This window comes from Meles meles, chromosome 2 (assembly GCF_922984935.1).
Source record: "Meles meles chromosome 2, mMelMel3.1 paternal haplotype, whole genome shotgun sequence".
Lineage (NCBI taxonomy): Eukaryota > Metazoa > Chordata > Mammalia > Carnivora > Mustelidae > Meles > Meles meles.
Window position 1 is genome coordinate 66841441 of NC_060067.1, and position 21496 is coordinate 66862936.

At 58.1% G+C, this 21496-nt stretch overlaps 1 protein-coding gene across 16 annotated transcripts in view; it reads right to left on the reverse strand.

Moving 5' to 3' along the window:
• Positions 1-21496, reverse strand: part of ABLIM2 (actin binding LIM protein family member 2) — a 134455-nt gene that overhangs the window by 60649 nt on the left and 52310 nt on the right. For all 16 annotated transcript variants that reach the window (XR_006816403.1, XM_045989840.1, XM_045989916.1 and 13 more), the window contains exons 5-8: positions 16450-16576; positions 13294-13387; positions 3436-3523; positions 484-542 (exon numbers count right to left, since the gene is read on the reverse strand). Coding sequence is in view for 15 of the 16 variants with exons in the window: in XM_045989840.1 (XP_045845796.1) it covers positions 484-542; positions 3436-3523; positions 13294-13387; positions 16450-16576 (368 nt within the window). In the remaining variant the exon portion in view is untranslated. The remainder of the gene's footprint in view (positions 1-483; positions 543-3435; positions 3524-13293; positions 13388-16449; positions 16577-21496) is intronic.

The window sequence follows — 21496 nt, forward strand, 5'->3', positions numbered from 1 at the left end:
CCGCGAAGGAGGCCTGGGAAGCTTCCAAACCCACTGGAAGCAATTTCTAAGGGAAAGGGGAGAACGTCCCTCTGCTGGTTTCCTTCAGCGAAGGCTTACTGAGAGTTTGCCAGGCAGGGTTGGGGCTCATCCATCCTGTTGGGGCCAGTACAGAGAGGGTCTCCTCCACCAGCCAGCATCTCCTCAACCTTGCACTTGGTGCCCGAGTGTGGACTGTCTGGGGACTGCTTGAAGACCCGCTCATGTCCTTGCTGTCCCCAAACTTTTGTAGCCCTCATGCCCTCTAGACCCACAGAGAGGTGGGCGGGCCAAGACAGAGAGGCCCTGAGATGCCCCTGCCTTGGCCCGCACCATCCTCAGCACCCTCGGGCCTCATGCCACCTGGTCCGTGGCGCGGTGCGACCGGCCAGCAAGCCGTCAGGGGCAGGTGACCACACATGGGCACCGAAGCAAGCACAGGAGCAAATTGTAAATTCTACCAACCTTGTTTTTGTCTTCAGTTCTGGCTGCTTGTCGGCACGCCGGGTGCCAGATGGAGGAGCCTGCGGACAGATCCCCGAGAGGGAGGGCTCAGTGTCACTTCCCACGATGCAGGGGCTGTGCAGGGAGTCAGCAGCGGGGGGCCGGCTGGAGTGCTGGCGTGGGTGCTGGGCCTGGGGCAAGCAGACCGCCGCCCAGCCCCAGGGGCTCACGGCCCGGTGTGGGGGGGGCGGGGTTGTACAATGAACGGGAAGCACATCACAGAGAGCTGTCTGCCCAGCGGGGGCAGCCGGGGTGCCCAGAGGCTTCTCAGAAGAGGGGTGTCAAGTGCATTCTTGTTCAAAGGGGCAGGGGAGAGAGGATAGGCTGCCCGTGGATGTGGGGGCAGCAGCCAGGCCCAACCATGAGCATGGCTGGGGCTGGAGCCGGAGCCGGGGATAGGAACCAGCCTTGGGAATGAGGGCTGGGGGGGGGGGAGCGAGAGCTCTTGGCTGGGAGGCAGGAGGGGGAACCCTGTTGGGGATACCAGTGTGTGGGGTGAAGAGCAGCATCAGGGGCTGCTAGGGGCCAGTCATGAGGCTCCGGCATTGGGCCCAACCCTCTCCCTGACTCTCTGGGTCTTGAGCCCTATCCTGCCTCAGTTCCCTCAGCACCCAGCACAGCCCCAGCACCCGCGCTGACACCCAGCTCCATCAAGGTTATGGGAACACCACACCCCTCCTTTTCCCAGTTCAAACTCAAGTTCTCCAGGTGTTGGATTTTTCCCACCGGCCAATAGGGCTGATAACATTCATCGCTCATCGGGCCCTCAGGAGAATTCAGGGCGGTTCATCTGGGGTAAGGACATAGCAGAATGGGCCTGCTGAACCGTGCCTTACGGGTTCGCTGTCTCACCGCACTATGTCCGGTGCAGGTGGGCTTGGAGCACGTCAGCCCTCCCTGAGCCCCGTCCTTCGGAGCCCGGAGCACTGCTCTCCCTCTTGGGCCTCCCTGGGATCCCAGCCTAGCCCCCTTGCCCCCACGGCTCTGTGTCTAGGTTCACGCCCCATCAAGAAGGGGGCTGAGTCTGCTCCACGCCTGCACCACCCACCCCAAACCAGCCACACGGCGCCTGGCACGTGAGAGGCACTGGAGACTGTGTGAAGGCAAGAGCGGCATCCTATTTCTTGCTTGCAAATCCTTCCCAGGAGGGGAACCTTTTATGGCCCCCATCTGGCAAAACATCTGCCTCTCCTGGAGAGCCCGGAGAGACCACGACTGAGGGGTGGGTGCGCGCGCGCGTGTGTGTAAAACGTTCCTCTTGACAACTATGATTACCAAAGGAATAGGTGAGTCATTGATATTCCTTATTAAGAATGAAAGACACCCAACAAAGTATAAATCAGAAAATTAAAACCACCTATAACCTCCTAGCCACTCGGTTTGGGCCGCTTTCAGCATTTTTTTTCAGAGAACGTGGATAATGTTGTATAAACATTGTTTTCTGTCCTACGATTTTTGTTTCAAGTGTCTGAAACGTTTCCCCCATAGAAATAAATATCAGAAGCATAACAGGGAGGACTGTGGGACATCCCAGCCCATGGAGAGGAGAGGGTTTATCCGTCCCTTGCCGGCTGGTTGTGGTGTTTTATTTCTAAAGTCACATTGGAGATCGGGGGTTCCGTGGCACACAAGTCCCAGCACACCTCTCCCGTTCACTCAAGGACTTCCTGGAAATGGAGTCGTGTGGGCATTAAGGTTCTTGATCCATTCTGGCATTTTCCCGATTTTTGCTACACCAGCCAGGGAAAAGGCCCATTTCCTGATTCCTCACAATGGGGCTGTGACCTTCCTTTTAATCCTTGTCAACCCAGTGGGGTTTCATCTGGGTCTCCCTAATCATTACTGAGCATTCACAGCCCCTCCCCTATAATTCCTAGAAAGGTGTGTCCCAGGGTCAGTGGTGCTGATGGTCATGGGGCGGGGGCTGGCTGCCCTGTTGTCCTCGAAGGCCGTGAGGCTCACTAGGGCCCCTGTTCTGCAGAGCTTTGACTGTATGGGATTCACCTGTCCACACATTCATGGAGCCCCAGTATCCAGGTGGACCAGGCACAGGTTCCCAGGGTGAAGAGGCCCCAGCTGGTGCTCCACAGTGCAGGGTTGAAAACCTCTGACCTGGGTCCACCCCCTTGTCATGCCGACTGGGAAACGTGAGGCTGGGAGAGAGGAAGGGACTCGCTTCCACGTCCCACACAAAGTCACAGCAGGACCCGCCGCCCAGAGCCATGAAGAGCATCTTTATTCCCTGAGACTGGGTCCCCCTTGATGGTAAGCTTCTGTTCCCATGCTGCGGTCCCAGCGCCATTGTGCTGGGTGTCAGGAAGGCCTGAAAGCACTATTTACAGTGGGGATGATGCTGGCGGGGGGCCCCCTCCTTCCCAGACATCCCAGCAGCAACAGGAGGGGTGCAAAGGACCCCTTTCATGGGCTCTCAAGCAGAGACTCAAGGAACAAGAGGGGACACCGGGGACGAGGCCGGCCTAGCTGACGTCACCTCACGAGGTTGGGCTCAGAAAAGCAGGCCTGTGTGATACACAGCTCCAAGATGACCGGCCCCTGAGGTCATGAAACAGCCCATGTGGGTCTCTCCCTTCAGCCCAGCCCTGCTCAGCCTGCCTCTGGGACCACTGGACACAGACGGACCATTGAATAGAAACAGTGGCTGGAGACGTGAGATCTCCATATCCAACCCATCGTCTTGGGGAGGGGCCAAGCAGCCCTGGGCCCCCCTCCATGTCCTGGCCATCACCAGTCCATGGCTCTGCCTCCCGCACGCTGCCACCGGGCTGGGTGGGGGGACCTCCCACCTAGAGAGTTGACACAGGCCACCCACCTGTTCCCACCTGGCACGCAGTAAGGGCCCAGAGCCGTTCCTGTCTTGCCCTTGGGGGCTGGGTGGAGCGATTTTGTCCTTACCTTGAAGATACATCTCCTCGCCTTCCGCAAACATCCGGCCGCACCGGACGCATAGCGCACACAGTGGGTGGTAGTGTTTCTCTCCTGCCTGTGTAGACAACAAAACACAAGTGTTTCTGCTGAAACTAAAGGAGCCACAGAAGCAGCCACACTTGGCATGCCCACATGTGGGGTTCTCAGGGGGTGCTATGTGTGTGCTATGTTCCGTACCCATCGGGGGGTTCAGGATGGCGCCCAAGAAAGCCTGTGTCCACCAGATGTGGAAGCAGGCCACGTGCACCACGGCCACCTACGCCGGGGCCATGTCTGGGAGCAGAGACCCAGCTGCACTGCCCGACCTGGTGGGGAACAGGGGTGTCACCCAGGTCCTCTGGCTCAGTGGTTGATGGCTCTGCCTCCCTCACGGGGCAGGGGGCCAGGTACTCTGTCTCTGTACCCGGGGGTGGGGAAGGGGCTCAGTAAAGGAGAGCAGAGGGGAGGCCGAAGTTAACGTGATCTTCCCAGGTGGAGGCACTGGAGGGGTGGGCTGTCTTAGGCACCCGCATGTGGCTCAAATTTCTCCATTCACATTTACTGTTTTTATCATCCCTAGCATTCGTGGAATTAGGTGCAAAGATTAATATGGGACATCACGTGAATTAGTTACATAGGCTGGCGTGGCATAGTTCTAGACGGCACAGACGAACTGCCCCACGCTATCGTCTTGGGCATCCCTCCATGGCAATACTGGTAGCCTTAGGGTCAGGTGGGCAGCAGCCGGCTGCTGGCCATGGTACTGACACCACCTTTCACTCTTTCCCTGATATGGGACGATCCCATGATCACTTTCGGAATGTGGGTTAGTAATACCCTTTCCCCACATGAGCACGTGATGGGATAAAATGCGTACATGCACCTCACACTCCTCCCCTCACCACTGAGCCGTCGGTGACCACCTGCCCGAAGGTGAACCCTGCGAAGGAGAGGAGAGGCCCTGAACACGCCCTCTCCCGCGGGATACACCCTGTGGCACAGCACACCAATGCTTCCGGGTGAAGGGATTCTTGCTAGGGAGCTCAAGGACACTGCGGCCTCAGTCCTCCTGCCCGCTCTGGGGCCTCCTCCCATTCCCTCTGCTGGGAGCGTCTGACCCCGCTCCACCTGCGCCGGGCCCTCCATGTTCTTCATCGCAACTCAAAGGCTGCCACCTCCTGAAAGCCTCCCAGGTACATGTCTGTAGTCTGGGTTCCTGCTGGTTTCTTCTTCCCCACTAGACAGGGTGCCCCTTGGGGGGCCAGCCCTAGCTGAGGCCGCTTCAGGAACCGCTCATTGTGGGGACCTCTTTGGGCAGTAGGTTAGAGGGCAGCACTGGCTCAGACGTGATGAGGGTGAAGCGGTCACTTCGGCGATATTAAACATTGCGCCCTCTGACCTCTGACCTCGTGCCCACCTCACCCAGGCCCCCTTCTCACTGGTGGGGGACAACCCCCATGACCTTAAACAGTAGGAATTCTGTGAGGGCCACTTGGGGTAGAAAGCATGCCCTGGAGGTCAGACAGACCCTGGCGTCCCCATGGGGTGTCTACACCTGAGTAGGAGGAGAAAGAATACCGTGGGGATGGTTTCTAAGACGACAGGCTGAAACTCCAACTGCACGGATGAGAATTAACAGAGTGGAGATGCAGCCCGAGGCAGCTGTGAGGGGCCCTCCCCGCATCCACAGTCTTCTGCCATCAGGGAAGCACTCCCACCCAGACCTGGTGAACGCCCCCGGTCCCCAAAATAACAGCAACTCCGCCACCTTTTCCACAGCTCGAGCTGAGGCCCTTTCACACGCGACCTGGTCTTCACCCTCCAGAAGTCCTATGAACTACATTATTATCATCATTTTCCATACAGTGCACAAAGAGGTGGAGGCAGCTGGGAAAGGTCACACAGCACAGAGCTGGTGGAGCATGACTGGAGCCCAGGAGCCTGGCCTTTCGTGGCCTTCCAGCCCCAAGCCGGGTGGTCCTGGCTCCAGGGTGCCGACCCCAGTCTCACGTGCTCCCCCGCCCAGGCCCTGGACAGTCCTGAGAACCTGAGAACCTCAGGAGGGAGGAAAGAAGCAGACACTGGAAGGCACAGGTTCTATTCATACCAAGTGCAGAACCAGGCCTACAAGTCTCCTTTACTTAGAGTCAGGGAGGTGGCCGTCCAGGGAGGGATCTCGGGGGCTGGGCACATTCTCCTTCTTGATATGGGTGGATTGATGACTGAAATTAAGACCTAAAACTATAAATCTCTCAGGAGAAAACACAGGGGGTACATCCTCACCACCCCGGGTTTGGCGGTGAATTCTTGGATTACACACCAAAAGCATGAACAGCACCAACAAAAACAGGTATGTTTTTTCCCCACAAAAATTAAACTAGTGTGCCTCTGAGGACGTGGTCGAGAAAGTGGAAAGACAGCCTGTGGAATGGGAGGAAACGTTTGAAATCCTAGAGCCAGGAAGGGCTTAGCACTCAGAACATAGAATTATATATCTATTATATATATAAAGTTTGTAGCTCAATAACGATAGAAAGTGGGCAAAGAACTCGAATAGACATTTATTCCCAAGAAGATACACAAGGGGCCAAGGACCACATACAGGATGCTGGACGTCCCTGTCCCAGAGGAAGGGCAAGTCCAAGCCGCCACGAGATGCCACGCCACGCCCATTAGCGTGGCTGTAATCAAAGCGAGACCCAAGGGACAGTGCGTGTTGGCGAGGATGTGGGGAGAGGAGGGCCCCGTGCACCTGCTGGGGGGAGGTGGGTGTGGCTGCCAGCCCCTGGAAAGGAGAGGCAGAGTTACCACTGGACCCGGCGGTTCCACTCCTGGGTGGGAACAAAACAGAGACAAGAGCCCAGCAAGACACAGGTCTGTACAACTTGGACATGAGTGTCCACGACAGCCATTTTCATGGTGGTTCCAGGACAAATGGCCCCCGGGTGCGAGTGGGGAAAAAAAACGTGGTTTGGCCACACAATGGAATATCCTTCAGCCTTAGGAAGGACTGGAGTCCTGGAACTTGTGGCCCTGAGATGTCCTAGGAGGACGTCAATGTCCTATAAGATGGGACATCAGAGCTCTGTCTCTGCCACATGATGGCCCAGGGAGAAGGTGGCCGTCTGCAGTGCGAGCAGCGGGCCCTCCCCGGGAACCGAAGGGGCCGGGCCAGCACTGGGATGGTGGACTTGCGGCCCCCAGCACAGACAGGAACGCTGTCTGGGGTTTCAGCATGCAGTGCCCGGAATGGCTGCAGCAGCTCCAGCGGACTAAGACCTGCTACAGAGCCCAAAGTCAAAGCGCCCTCACTCTTTGGATTGGGCCCCATGGTCACTCCCGTCCTCTCTCCTGGTGGTCGCAGTGACCGGATGTTCCACATCATCTGAAGGCTGCTGCAGCCCCTGCCCTTTCAGAGCCTCTCCTCCTCACTCCCGTGCACTGCGGGCCTGGAGCGTCAGCACCAGCGTGTGGTCTGTGCAACCACCCAGCCCCCAGGCGGGCAGATGGCCCAGCCCTGCGCCAGGTGGGTCTCAAGATGGCTCAGCTTTCTGAAGAATATTAAAAACTCATGAGCTTCTGCAGTGCGTGGTTTTAAAAAGATATCTGTGCCTCTGACAAGTGGCTGTCGTCTTTAATAAGACGGAACAAGGCTCATTAGGAATGCAGGAAGGCAGGCTCCAGGGGCCTACAGCAAGCGCTGCTCCTCATTCAGGACCAAGTCAGCGCAGAAGGACCGGATCACGTCCCACCACAGACACGCAGGGAACGGCTAGCACGGGGGATGTGGGCAGTGTCTCTGGGCTCCAGAAACTCACGCCCGCCCTTCCACGGCCAGCCGTGGGCAGCACAGAGGGACACCCCCGGCACATGGGAGGAAGGTGTCCTATCATCCTGGGCCCCTTCCACTCCCTGGACAACAGGCTGCACCCTCCCTCCCCCGCCGCTCTCTGCGTGCTCCCCTGGACACTGGCACCGCAGGAGCCCCCCACTGAGGTTGGCCAGGCCCCCGGGGGCTGCTCATGTGCCTCCACTGGCCCGAATCAAAGCTTGAGTTTCCTTGTCGAATGGCCAGAACCGAACCCAGATCTGAAAAGACCTCATCACCAGCGTGCGTCCAGATACTGAAATGCACCGTGAAGCCAACCGAAGCCTTGGGCAGGAGCGTCTGGCAGCCGCACAGGCTTCCAGGATCGGCTCCACAACCTAGGGCATCCCCAGGAGCTCCATCCCCCTCAGAAGAAGAGCCCAGCTCCTCACCCCGCGGGCGGGCGCTGCACACGAATCCCTAGAGCTATCCACAGCCCCCTCCCCCGAACCCCTGTCCTCACCCCTGCCATTGTCCCCATCGCTGACCCCACGTGTTCACTCTTGGCTTGGGGTCTCCGCCGTGTCACAGAGACCGTACCGTGTGCTCATCTGCGTACGTGTACACACGATCTAAAACAGTGATTTCTAAATGCTAACACTGCTTAATCTGGGTGATGGCGTTCATTATGGATGAGCTTTCGGTTTATTTTATGACAAACAGGTGTTCCCTCTGAATATGTTTTTTTTTTAAATAAACACATTCATCAAATTACAAAAAGAGAGGGAGCAGTGGGGCCTTGGGAAGTTCCCTTTGTTTCTGTCCTGAGGAAATGCTTTTGTTTCTTCGGAATATATTTTCTCCCATTGATTTTTATCAATCGTACCTACTTAGGAGGGTGAAAAGAAAGCACGCCAAAGGAAGACAGCAAAGCAAATAACCCAGGTCCTGTAGTCCCAGGGGATGGCTTATTTGAAATGAAGAAATGTTTAGGGGCTGCCTGCCCTGGGTGGGACCTGCCTGCGAGACACCCCCCCTCCCACCAGGGCTCCTGGGAATGGGTCAGGTGCAGGCAGGAAGCCCAGTAGCTGCCAGCCTGGGACAGGGGACACAATGAGTGATCAGAGAGTCTGTAGGTTGGGGGAGGGCGTTAAGGAAGAGAGAAGGGAAGGCAGGCAGGGGGAGGGAGACAGGGAGGGAGGAATAAATAGTGGTCCGGTAGGGACCCTGGGCTTCTCATGGAGACAGCGGGCTGCTCCAGGCAGGTGGGGCTCAGACAGCAGCACCGCAAGGGTTAAGGAGGGCAGGGGCTGTCCCCGCCCCCGCCACTCCCACCTGTGTGGGGAAGCACTCCTGCTGGCAGAGAACAAGGCAGGGGTGGGGTGAAGGCGAGTATTGAGCAGGGACTCCCCCTCCTCTACCTCACTCAACACCCCCTTATCAAAGTCAGGGTCCAGTTGGTCTGGTCACACCACTGTCCCTGGCAGACAATCCCATAGGCACATTTCAGTTCTCCTGTGGCGCAAGCCCACTGCCCCAGGCCCCCCACCTCTGCCCCCACACTCCCAGCCTTCTGTCTCTGCAACAGGGCAGGGGCGTACAGCCCCTCCCAAGTCCCCACCAGACCAAGAGGGCTCCCCCACCTGCACTCCAGCATGGAGCTGGCTCCCCGAGACAGATACCCGGAGACACACAGGCTCAGAGAAGGCGCCGGGAAGATGATGCTACAGATTTAGGATAACTAAGGAAGGGGAGGAAGGGCTCCAGCGTCGCCGCGAGATGCACATTTCACGGGCGGACAGGCCGGCGCTGCTGGCGCCCGGCATCAAGATGGCACTGTGCCCGCCACACACAGACGCAGCAGATTGATGGCTCCTGCTGGCAGGGAAGGGGGCCTGGGCTGCTCTCCTGCTCAGGCTCCGAGGAAAGGAAAGCTCTGAGTGGGACAAGCATCTGGTGGGGGACAAAGCAGGGTGGGGGGGGTGACAGCTGCCTCAGGGTGTCTTACCTGGAGGATCTGTCCCAGCTCCCTGCAAGCCCACCCACCTGTCACCCAGCATGGCTTCTGCAGCCTCCCCATCAGCCCTCTGAAGCGCCTGGCTAGGCTTCCTACCTGCACGGGGTCCTCGCAATAGAGCCCGATCCAATCGGCCAGCCCCCACGGCCCCTCTCTGGTGCCTGCTCCCCAGGCAGGTCGGCTGTAACGGGCAGTGTGACTGTGAGGACGGGCACCCTCTGCCTTCAGCCAGACATCTGGGTCCTGTTCCTTCTTTTTCAGATCCTGCCACCTGCTGCCCCCACCCCCCCAGAGCCTGCTGCCTGCCCAGCGGGGCTTCAGCACGCTCTGGGGCAAGTTCAGGTGGTGGCGCGTCGGCGGCAACGGCTCCCCTTCTGCGGAGCCAGGCTCGTCTCTGCCCGCCCGCAGCTGCCGCCTCGAGAGGAGGATGCTCAGAGCTTTGCAGAGCCCGCCGACTCAGCCACGCCGGGGAACTCGAAAACAAAAGCATTAATCTTCCCTGGGAGGCCTGCATCCCCCACCACTGAGAAGGAGGAAAATCCAGACCTGTTTCTCTCCTGTTCTTCGTAATTAAGATGGTCCCTTCCTGAAGCTAAATCTGAGAGCACGGGAGGGGCTCCATTCGCAGGCACCGGACCCCCTCCCTTTCTATAGTTGGTCCAGCATTAAATATCAAGGACATACAGTGCACATGGGGTCACCCATTGAGGGGAGACCTGCTGATGACCTGGTGAAAATAAGGAAGCTTCCAGCCCCCAGTATTTACCATGGGGCCAGCACTGAGCTGGGGACACTTCGGAGAAGATGTCTCATTGAATCCCTGAGCTACTAGAACGTTCTTTCGCTCAGCACAGCGCTTGCTGAGGGCAGGCAGCAGGGATGGGGTTGGGTCTCCACCCCTGCCCCCTAGGGTGCAGGGGCCGATGCCTGCAAGTGCCCCGAAGCTGGCCAGGCTAGGTCCACACACCAGCAGTGGAACAGCTCAGCCCACCTGAGCCTGAAATGCACCCCACTTTCTGCTGTCAGGTAGCACAGTGTGGCACAGTGCTCAAACAACGCACAAACTGATGTCTACATGCAGGAAGAGGCTGCACGCTGGGAAAGAACAGGTGCCAGGGGCCCGGGTAGCCCCAGTTCAAGTCTGACTCTGCCACCTGCTTGGGGAGGCCAATGGCCCAGCACACGTGTGCGGGGAGCCCAGGAGAGAGTAGAGGGTCTGGAATAGCCTTGCGGGGAATTGAGACACGTGGTCTGAATGACTCGCAGTGGAGAGACAGGCCGTGTCCCTAATACTTATAGGGCCATAGTTTCTGTCCACAACTTCAGAGGATGTGGGTTATCAATATTACATCACCACCGAAGACCATACGTACAAGAAGCCCGCCAACCCTTTGCCAACAGCTTCATCTTGTGACCTGTACGGGCAGATGTTGCTGCAGACCATGAAGACCCCGCCCCCATGAAGACCCCGCCCCATGAAGACCCCACCCTCGTGAAGACCCCGCCCCATGAGGACTCTTCCCCATGAAGACCCCGCCCCTGTGAAGACCCCACCCCCATGTGGCACTAACACAGGCGCTGTGGTCTGTTGGGGGGGGTGCTGTCAGAAGGACCCACATCGAGGGATGTAAGGAAGTCACCAAAGTGAGTGAGGACCGAGGTCCCCAGCTGCCGGCCCAGCCGCAGACACACAGGGATTTGTAAAGACTATACTCCCACTGTGGGGTGGGGGGGGCAGGGGCACCATGCTCTGCGGGTAAGAGTGGAAATTAAGGTCATCTTTCTGGAAAGCACTTCCTAAGTGTCAGTACTCTTCAAAGGGTCCTAGTTGTTGACTGAGTGTCCACATTTCGATGAAGAAATCTTAAGAAAAACTAGAAATGCAAAAAAAAGAAAGATGTTCATCGCTGTGCTGTTTATCGTAGTAAAAAGCTAGAGAGCCGGCTATGTCCGACGATAAACACTCAGCTTACTACATTCTAGAATAGTCCTGTGATGGAATCTAATGCCACATGGACCCATGCCGACCCTCGGAGCGCCCTGGACCTCCACCCCGTGAGCTAGCCCGGCACATAGAGGACCGCACACTGACCCCGTTCACGTGCCCCATGCAGAAGACAGAAGCCCGTGGAGACAGCAGGGAGACCCATGGGGCAGGGGGCGGGGCTGGGGCAGTGGCAGCAATGGGATCGGGTTCTTTTTTTTTTTTAAAGATTTTACTTATTTACTTGACAGACAGAGATCACAAGTAGGCAGAGAGGCAGACAGAGAGAGAGAGGAGGAAGCAGGCTCCCTGCTGAGCAGAGAGCCAGATGCGGGTCTCGATCCCAGGACCCTGAGACCATGACCCGAGCCGAAGGCAGAGGCTTAACCCACTGAGCCACCCAGGAGCCCCTGGGATCGGGTTCTTGCTGAGGTGATGGAAACACCCCCAAATGGGGATTCGCCGGGCACGCGTCTACATGGATACCGACTGTGGGCGCGCGATATGCGCTGAACGGTGCGGTCTATGAGCCTATGTTCCCATGCTGCTGTTTAACAGAAAGGCCCACGGTACCCAAAACACACCAGAAACAAAAACGTGGGGACCTGCTACATAGGCAATGTAACTTGGACAGACTCAGAATATAATGTTGTATCAACAATTTGGTCTCAACCAGAATTACATGGAGGCAGGAAAAACTGGAAGGAAACCAGCCCAACAGTTCAGCTACCCGTGCCTGCGTTATCCGTGATCTGCCCCCATCGTGTGCTGTGCACACTCTCCGCGGTCCGTGAGCATGTGGTCACACCCACCCTGAGGCCCCTTGTGCTGTGCACTGGCCTGAGGGGGTTCCCTTCCTGGGAATGAGGGGGAGAGGCGGTCCTGCCCTGTGGGCTGGGTGTGACACCCCCTCCCCTTTCCCCTTCCCACTCGGAGTGCTAAGAGGGAAAGTGGGTGGGGGTTGAGGCCCTATGACAAGTCCATCCCTGTGGCTCAGAGGGACATCAAATGTAATTTCGAGACAAACAGCTCAGCGCTCAGTGTGCAATTCCACTGTGGCAATGGGGATGTTGAATATGTGCCAGGCACCGGCTGTGGGGGCAGGCAGGGCAGGAACCCTTGGGGACTCTCAAGGGGTAGCCCCACGCGTCCCACTGTCCCCAACCTCCAGCCTCCGGCCTTAGCAGCAGCTCCACACTATTTAAAATGCCAGTGTGACCCAGGCATTCCGAGGCTCAGAAGTCTTTGTCGGGGATGGTGGTGGGCACCGGACAGCCTCATTCCCCCGCCTATCCTCCCACCCCCAGAGGCCCCTCTGTGACCTGGTGGGAAAGGGTCCCTAGCCCCTCAGCGGGCTCAGGGCACCCTTCTCATTCCCTCAGGTCCTCTGTGACCTGTGCCTTCTCTGGGAACATGGGCAGGCCCCAGCACAGAGCCAACGGGGCTGAAGAATGGGGAGAGGGACAGGCTGGGTGTGACAAGCAGGTGGGTGGGGTATGGTCATCTCATGGGGTTTATCTTACTGAACAACTGTACCAAAGTGCACGCTATGTGTATTTTTCATAGAGACAGAACCTGGAAATTCTCACCAGGATCAAAAGACGATTTATCGGCATCCCCCAGAAAGCCTGCCTACCCCATGACCACTGTGTGACCGGGGCTGCCACCTGACCACTCTGGGTCTCCTGTGGGCACGTGGTCTTTCCTCCTGGGTTCACTTCCACTCCTCCAGGCCTCAGACCCCCATCTAGACATGGGAGGGCTGGACCCAAGCTCTCAACCCCCCACCTCTCCAACTCCATCAGCTTGCAGAGGGCACAGGAGAGATAGCATCCAGGGAAGGCTTCCTGGAGGAGCTGGCCATCACAGAGCAGGCCTTGTAAGGCTGAGGAAGCTGCCCCCTGGCAGAGCTGGGAGGATGGGGGAGGCAAAGTCTCAGGGGCACAAATTCTTGCACAAACACACATGAACAGCAGACACCGTGAGAGGCAGGGGAGCAGGGCATGCCTCGGAGAGGGCGCCCAGAGGCCCACTCACCTCCAGCACATGCCCTGTGATGTACTTCTCACAGCCGTCACAGCGGATGCCGAACTTGGCGTGGTAGTCGGCCTCGCAGTAGGGCAGCCCATCCCTGCAACGAGACAGGCCGTCAGGATGCGTAGGGGGCTCACCCGGGGGCCCTGTGGCTGAGTGAGGGCTGACGGCTGCCTTGAGAGGCTCAGCTGCGGGGGATAAGGGCTGCATCTGGGAAACTGTAAATAGGCCATTTCTCTCACCAACCACGGAGCTCCTCCTTCCGGTTCACTCTGCGCCACGTTGGGCATGTGGGTGGGAAATGGCCTATTTACTCTCCAGGGGATGCTGAGTAAAGAGATTCCCTCCGAAGGGGGTCTGGGGTGCCTTCCAGAATCATGAGCCACTAAGTGCGTGTGACAAAGGTGCCCATGTCAGGGACCACGTTTGAGGAGGACACGCCGTCACATGGCATAGGTGGTAGTTGTCCCCCGGGTGAGGCAGCAGAGGCGTCCAGCCATGTTGGAGGGGTCAGGAGGGCCACGGTGATCTGTCCACTCTGCACGCATATTATGGCATGCCCACCGCGTTTGTGGCGTGGGGAAGCGGTGACAGGTGACACACGGTTTTGGGTGCCGCTCCGAGGATCTGGGCAGCCTGGGGCGACTCACGTCCATGCTGAGCCTCCCCTGAAGGCACAGTGAGGGAGGCAGCTGGTTTTCTAGGCTGCAGGTGGGAAGGTAGTGCGGGCACACGACCAGGCACAGCACCCAGCATGTGGTGGGAGCTGATTTGAAAGTGACTGGAATTAATTATTACGACAGGAAACGGCAGGAGGCTTTGTGGCAGCCAAGGGAAGGCCCGGAGGTGGGGCCAAGTTTCCTGGCTTGGTGGCTGTGCTCCATGCGGGAGGTGCTGGTGGGCAGTGGCGACAGGAACAGGCTCACACGCCATCACGCCCCTGCTCTGTGCCCTGGGCGAGTCGCGTAACCTCTCTGAGCGTCGTCCAACCATAAAACGGGAGAAATTACAGTAACGAGAAGGTGTGGCCAGCACCTAGCACACGGCAGGAACGTGACAGTTGGTGGCCAAGGCCACTGTCATTATTAACCAGGCCGACCCCCACCCCCGCTCAGCAGAAGTTGGGTGTGGAGGTCACTGGCAGGCGGGGGCACCTGCTGCCTGCACACATCTCCCCTCCCCCGAACTGAGGAAGTTGCCCTGTTACTCCAGGTTGGGTCTTTTATTTTTGTGCAGCTGCCAACACAAGGTAAGAGTTCTTGACTTTTGGGAAACCAGAGCTAAGACCCGCTCTGGACGTTCTGTAGGACATAGGACAGGAAGGCTTCCTGGAGGAGGTGGCCTGTGGAGGAAGGGCAGTGAGGGTTATGAGCCCCTGGGGCTGCGGTGGCTGCAGGGTAAGTCTCTGACCACAGCCCCAGAGAGGAGGAAGCCCTTCCTTCCAGGAGAGGAAGAGATAAATTGAGCCCTCGGGATCTCCTTTTAAATGCTGCTGACCTCAGGGCCCCTGTTCTCCCCACCATGGGTGTGTGTGCCCCAGACCCAGGAGGCTCAAAGATAACATCTCCATAGCAACACCAACGCACCTCCCTGTCAATTCCAGGACCGCTCTGGAGGCTGCTGAGTGACAGGCAAGCCATGTGGGTGAGCTACCTCAGTAGCGAGCACCCTGGGGGCTGGGCACGTTTATTTTATTTTATTTTAAAGTGCTCTGTCTCCTGGGGCTGCCTTCATGGGAATCACTCCCCTCCTTTCCTTCACTACGACAGAAGAGAGGCCGGCACCTTTCCCCGCTGATCCAGCCCGGACAGAAGCTCGTCTGGGCTTGGTGACTCTAACTGAGAATGTTTTATTTTGAGATGAGTATGGACTCACCCGGGGTTGTAGGACAACAGACAGAGAGACCCCCCAATACCGTCACGCCGTTTCCCCCGCGAGTGGCCTTGTGTACAGGGAGGGTACAAGAGCAGCCAGGAGACGGAGGGGGCACACCGGTGACCTGATCTGGATGCCCAGTGACATGTACTCATGCTGTACTATGTCTGTGTGTGTGAGTGTGTGCATGTGTGGATGTGTGTGAATGTACACGTGTGCATGCATGTGTGCGTGCATGTGTGAATGTGTGTGCACCCGTGTGCGTATGTGCGTGTGTATGTGCATGCATATGTGTGTGCCTGTGTGTGGGTGTGTGTGCAGGTGTGCATGTGCATGCGTGTGCACTTTGTGCATGCATGTGTGGATGAATGTGTACACGCGGGTGTGTGCATATGTGTGCGTGTGCACGAACGTGTGTGAATGCATGTCTGCATGTCCGTGCGTGTATATGCACCCATGGGTGCATGTATGCATATGTGTGTGAATGTGTGTACATGCGTGTGTGTGCATGTGTGTGTGCACACACACAGGTTTCATTCTGTGTGATTCTATCACACAGCCAGTTCCTGGGCCAGTTCTGCTCCCTCTGGCATCGGGAACCCGCAGGCTCTCCCACATGAGCTGCCCACAGAGCCCCCTAACTCACAGGAAGGAGCCTGCTCTGCACCTTTCAGCTCTCCCCCTAACTCTGGGCCAGAGGGGCTTCCCTGACATAGTCCCCAAAGCCAGGGGCTGAAATGCACCCCTTCCTGGCAAACCAGCTGCTTCTGCTCGGGGCTAAGATCTCCCAGAGGCTCCATCTGCACAGCTTTCTGATAAGATGTGCCCTCCAACCCCCACCCAAAGCAGCCATCACGGCATCCTGGCCACGCGTCTGGGGTCTGGGGATATGGGGTCGGCCGGGAGCAGCAGCCAGATGGCCAGGCACTGCAGAAGTTGGAGCTGGGGCTGAGTCCTCCATCAGCTCTGTGACAGCTGCGGTGGCTCAGCCCTCTTCCCCTCACTCCCGCTGCTAGAGTCAGCTGGCCTCCACCGTGCAAGCTACAGGTGACCCAGGCGCCTCATGAGGGTGACCCCTGGGGACAGGCAAGGGGACACATTTACAAAGGCGGAGAGGGGGGCACGGTCTCTGTTTCGATCCACTGAGTTGGAGCTGAGGTTTTTGCAGACCACACTGAGGAAGCCAGGCTGCTAGGAAGAGATGCCAGGTGGGGGGACAAACACGTAGGGTCTGACAGGACAGGAGCGACCACAGGAGGGACGTGGGAGGAGCCCGCCACTCACTTGCTGATGTACTCTGCGTCCAACTGCTTCCCGCACGTCTCACACTTAAAACAGCCCAAATGCCAGTGTTTCTCCAAAGCCACCAGGGACTGGCCATTTTTTATTTCTGTGCCGCAGCCTCCACAACCTGATAAAAAAAAAAGAACAGGACATAGACATCATCACCATGGGCCAGAGGCATGTGGGACCAGACCACTGGATCACCAGAGGCAAAAGTGCCTAGAGCCAACCTGTGGGAGGGGACAGAGGGGACAGTCCGGCTGGGTGTGCTGGAGGGACCCTGGGACACACCAGCCTGTGTGAACATATAGAAAACCAATCACAAAGTTCATCCCTGTATGCATTGAGCCCTGACTGCATGCACCCTGGGCTGGGAGCTGACAGAGGCCATGCTGGCCCGAGGCTGGGCGCCCACCCCCCACAGCCGGTGTGCCCTCGAACAATAGTGCACTGCAGGGTGGGGGCTGCCTGGAGGGGAGGCAGCAGGTCTGGGGGTGGGCCATCTGTCATCTTCTGTTGACAAGGAGAATGTGAACCTAAGTGACCTGCCAACGTGCCACCCCAAGGAGTTGTGCCCCTGCCACTCCTTCCCCTGGGCGCTCCCCTGCCCGGATGCCCCTCCCAGGAAGCCCTCCTGGCCCACCCATCTGGACCTCCTTCCGTGGTCATCTGTGCCGCATCCCAGACACAGACAGACCCCCAGTCTCCCACCCGTGTTCCTGCTCCGAGTCAGCCAAGTCCAAACCAGGCCCCAGGAGGGCAGCCTCGGGGATTCCTCCCTTGGCAAAATGCCCTCGGCTGACCTGACATGTGCTTCTCATACCACGGTCCCCACCTGGGCTGGATCCCCACACCTCCTCTCCCCCTCCCAGTGCGCCAGTCCCTGCTCGATGGCTCCTGGGTCCCAGGGCCTCCGGGTCCTGACTCGGCCCAGCTGCCTCCAGGCCTTCCAGCTATGGGTGGCCACACCAGGGCCCCCAGCACTCTTGGGTCACACTGAGTCAAGCTCTGTCCTCTGTGGGCCCCGTTTCCTCGTGGGTGGGATGGAGCAGTCCCATTAAATGACAAAAAGCAAAGACCACACTCGCCACGCCTACACAAGGAGATGCCCCCCACCAGGACAGAAGGGGACCGGAGGCCAGCGGAGTGCCCAGCAGGGGCTCCACAGATGCCCTTCAGATCCCTGCTCCTGCCCTTCTCCTCAGCAGACAGGGTGTCATTGGCTTTAAAAAGAGAAAATATTTGATGCCCACAAAACTGTTGGTCAAGCTCTGGCTTTCCTAAGTTACCACACTGTTCAAATCCACATGCAACACCCGACGCTTGGACCCGCGCTCCGAGATCCAGGGCCACAAGGGACAAGAGTGGCTTGTTCATCTGGGGACCCTGGGGGCCTAGTGTGGGTTGGCAGCTCAACCTTGCTGAGTGGACACACTCGTGAATGAGTGAATGAATGAAAGGGGACCAAGAGAATGCCCTCCCCTCTCAAGTTCAGGAGGCATTCAAACCCCATCCCCAGCCCACTCCCTCCTCAGTTCCCCAGCAGCACAGGGACAATGCAACTCCTAACTCGCAACTTGCCCATTGTGGATTCGAGCAGTCTGGCTTTGAGCGCAGGCTTGCTCTATAAGCTCCAGGTCACTGCCTTAAAACCGAGGATGACTGTGCTCCCCAGGGGACACTTGGAAATGTCTGGAGACACTTTGGATGGCCACAGCTGGAGGGGGCGTACTCCAGGCACCTGGAGGCTGAGGCCAGAGATGCTGCTCAGAGTCCTCCAGCGGAAGGACGGTCCCATGGTGAGAATCATCTGGGCCCAGTCAGCGGCGCCCGAGTCGAGAAACCCAGCTCGGAGCCTTAGCATGCTTCTCCGGAAAGGCAGAGAGCAAAGGAGCACGCTACCCTGCATCACGCCTGGGGTGGCGGGGCGGCAGGGTGAGCAGCAGTTAGAAACAGGGCCCTTGGAGCCAGGATGCCCTCCCCAGCTGTGTGACCGTGGGCAAGTCACACACGTTTCTGTGCTCAGCACAGTGGGGATGCATTTTATGGGAGTAGTGAAGATCTAGGCTCACACACTTGTTAACGTGGCTGAGGACAGCTAACAGCTCTAGGCCCACGGGGGTGTCTGACAACCAACTCCGTGCACACAGGGCCGAATGCTGGGACTCGGGCTGCTGTTGTCACGATGGGAAGACAACGGTGGCCTGATGTCCCGCGGTCACCATCTGAGGATGCCTCCAACAGCACACTCTGCCTCCTGCCCCAGGGGAGGGCTCAGAGGCTCTAGGTCAGTGTGTCAGCTGCGGCTGCAGGGGGACGTGGACCCGACACCGGCCTCAGCCCCTCCCTCATCCCGGCGACCTCAGGAAGAGTCTCAGAACCGCAAGCCCTGACCTCCGAGATAGAGCAACCGTGCTGGAAGGACCGTTGTCATGGAAACAGCAATCCTCACTTTCCAAACACAACTGGAGCTCAGGGTGGCTTTGCAGGCCTTTGCCAATGACAGCACAGGCTCTGGTGACGAGTCGCCAGCAGAGGGGATGTCCTCGAGGGAGTGTGTCCCCACTGCTGAGGGCAGAGGTTGCCGGGAAGGCCACCCACTCACCCACACACCCGGACTGGCTCATCACGGCAATGGCAATGAGCCCCAGCTGTGAACTGCGGAGGGTCGGGCTTACTGTCACGCCTGCCCTCCAGGTTAAACCGGGTCGGGAAGCAGGAAGGGCTCCGAGTCGAATCTGAGCTTGACTTCGGAAAGCATGGAGCCCACTGAGGTCTAAAACGTGCAAATACTGACATGTTATGAGTGGGACCTGTCATTTCTCTGAAATCCCCAAACAGTGGAAAAGTGGGAGCTGCTGCTGGGAGAGAGAAAGCGCGTTCAAGTGCGCCCCACGCACAGGGGCTCGGAGCTAAACCAGCGACACCCACCCCTGACTGCTGCACGAGGGCGTGAGGTGCGTGGCTGGAAGGCGGCCAGGAGTGGGTGTTGGCTGCTGGGGGCTGCAGCACTCCACAAGGCAGGTGCACCCCAATAGCAGTCATGGTACCCCACAAGGCATATAGCTCACAGCCTCGCTGCCCCGTCTCCCAGGCAGGAGTGGGCCAGCCAGGGGGTTGGGAAGCCTCTCTCAGGGAAGAAGACGCAGAAGCTCCAAGGGGCACAGACCAGATGGTCTCAGAGGGAAGGGCTGTGGACCCTCGGCCCCGCCCCCCTTCCTCTTGACTCTGGAGGGGCCTCCAGGGGCCCCAGCTCCAGTATGACCCCAGCTCTGGGTGTGAATCCATCAATGCCCTGGTTGGGCTGAGCCCCAGCGGGTGAAGCACGGACCCGGGTGGGTGCAGAACGGGGGTCCAAGCCCAAGAACAGGCCCCAGAGCCCCTTGGCTCAGACAAAGCTGTTCCCCACTCCGGGCCCCCAAGGCCTCACTGCCTGCCCACCCTGCCCCAGACCCCTACCCACACATACTTCTGATCCCGTGCCCAGTCCCAAGGCCCAGAGAGGGGACACAGCTTGCCCGGGGCAAGCAGGGGTGAGTGGGAGGGTTCGCCTGGGGCAGCCAGGCCCACAGCTGTCCCTGACATTACGGTGCCAGGCCCTTGGGAGGGCTGCCCTGTGGCAGTGAGACCAGCAACCTGTTCAGAGCTAGAGCCTGGAGGAGAAGCAACAAGCCCTCCTGGGGAGGAGACCCTCCTCCAGTGGGGGAGGCGGCTCAGGGCAGCAGCTCTTTTGCAAGCCTCAGAAGGAGGGGTGTGCTTCTCCAGGGATGGAATGGCGTGGGCGTCCAATGCCAAGTGCTTATCCTGTTTCTAAGCAACAGACTCAGGGCCAGAGAGCAGAAGAGGGACTCCAAGGGATGCTCAGAGCCCAGGACTCCAGCTGGACTCCTACCTCTATAGCTGCCCCAGGGAAAGGCAGCTTTCCCCCTTCCACCGCACTGCGGGGGGCCACAGCACCTCCCCCAGCCCCACAACCCGCAGGCAAACCACACTGCTCAGGCTCCTCTCGGCACCCCTCACTCAACAGCCCTCTATGGCTCCTCGTTGCCTCTGGGACATGCTTGGGACTCTTGGCCTGGCTCTGCCGTCTGGTTTCCATCTCTCCTGTTTCCTTCTGTTCCCTGTCCCCATGCAGCAGCCCCCCTTGTCCACTCACAAGGGTCTGAGGGTGGCCCACGGCAGCTCCCATCTTCTCCCTGTTCTATAGAGCCTTCTCTTCAATGCCCACCTACCTGAACCCTGTGTCAAGTTTCAGAAACAAGGCCACCTCCTCTGAAAGCATCTGTCACAGCAGGGTGAGCTCCCCAGCTTCAGAGTCTGAAGGCCTTGGCTCAAGCCTCAGGGGCACCATTCCCTAGCTGGGTGCCTGGCACTCACCCACCTCTCCCCACCAGACTCAGGGCACTTCTGCGCCTGTAGAAGGAGGGGAGGCTTCCTGCATGGCACGGCTGCTCTGGGCACAAAAGGAAGCAGGAACCCAGAAAATTTTGCAAACGTCCACGCAGGAACCAAGAGCTGGTGATGAATGTTTAACACTTTCTAGGCACAAAGGAGGTGCTAAGCTGAAGAGTCTCACTGAACTGGAAGAGGGGACAGGTCACATTATTAGACCATCTGAGGGTCAGGGGAGCATTTGTTCTCTGGAAAGGAAAATTTGATATTTTAAAATAAATTCACATTTGGAAAGGGCAGAGCCTTTTAAAACTCTCACCAAATTCTCATTGAGTCCGGGTTTGGACATATTTCCCTTTTTACTCTGGCTGCCAGGGAGCTCTGGACAAACTGTTTGAACTAATCTTGCCCCCTTTTTCGATTTTGCTTATTCGAGTTTTTTTTATGACTATTTCAGATTTCATTATAGCAGTATCAATTGTGAAGCAAATTCTCAGAAGTTCTGGCAATCCTGTCCTCCACGGGAGAGAAAGTTTTGAACGGAGGACTCTCCTAGCAAGCCCCAAATCCACAGTTTCACCAGCCGGACTGCTGTTTGCTTGCCTCTCCAGGGGATGAAGTCTTCGCCTCCTTTCACTACTATCAGACCCCTAGG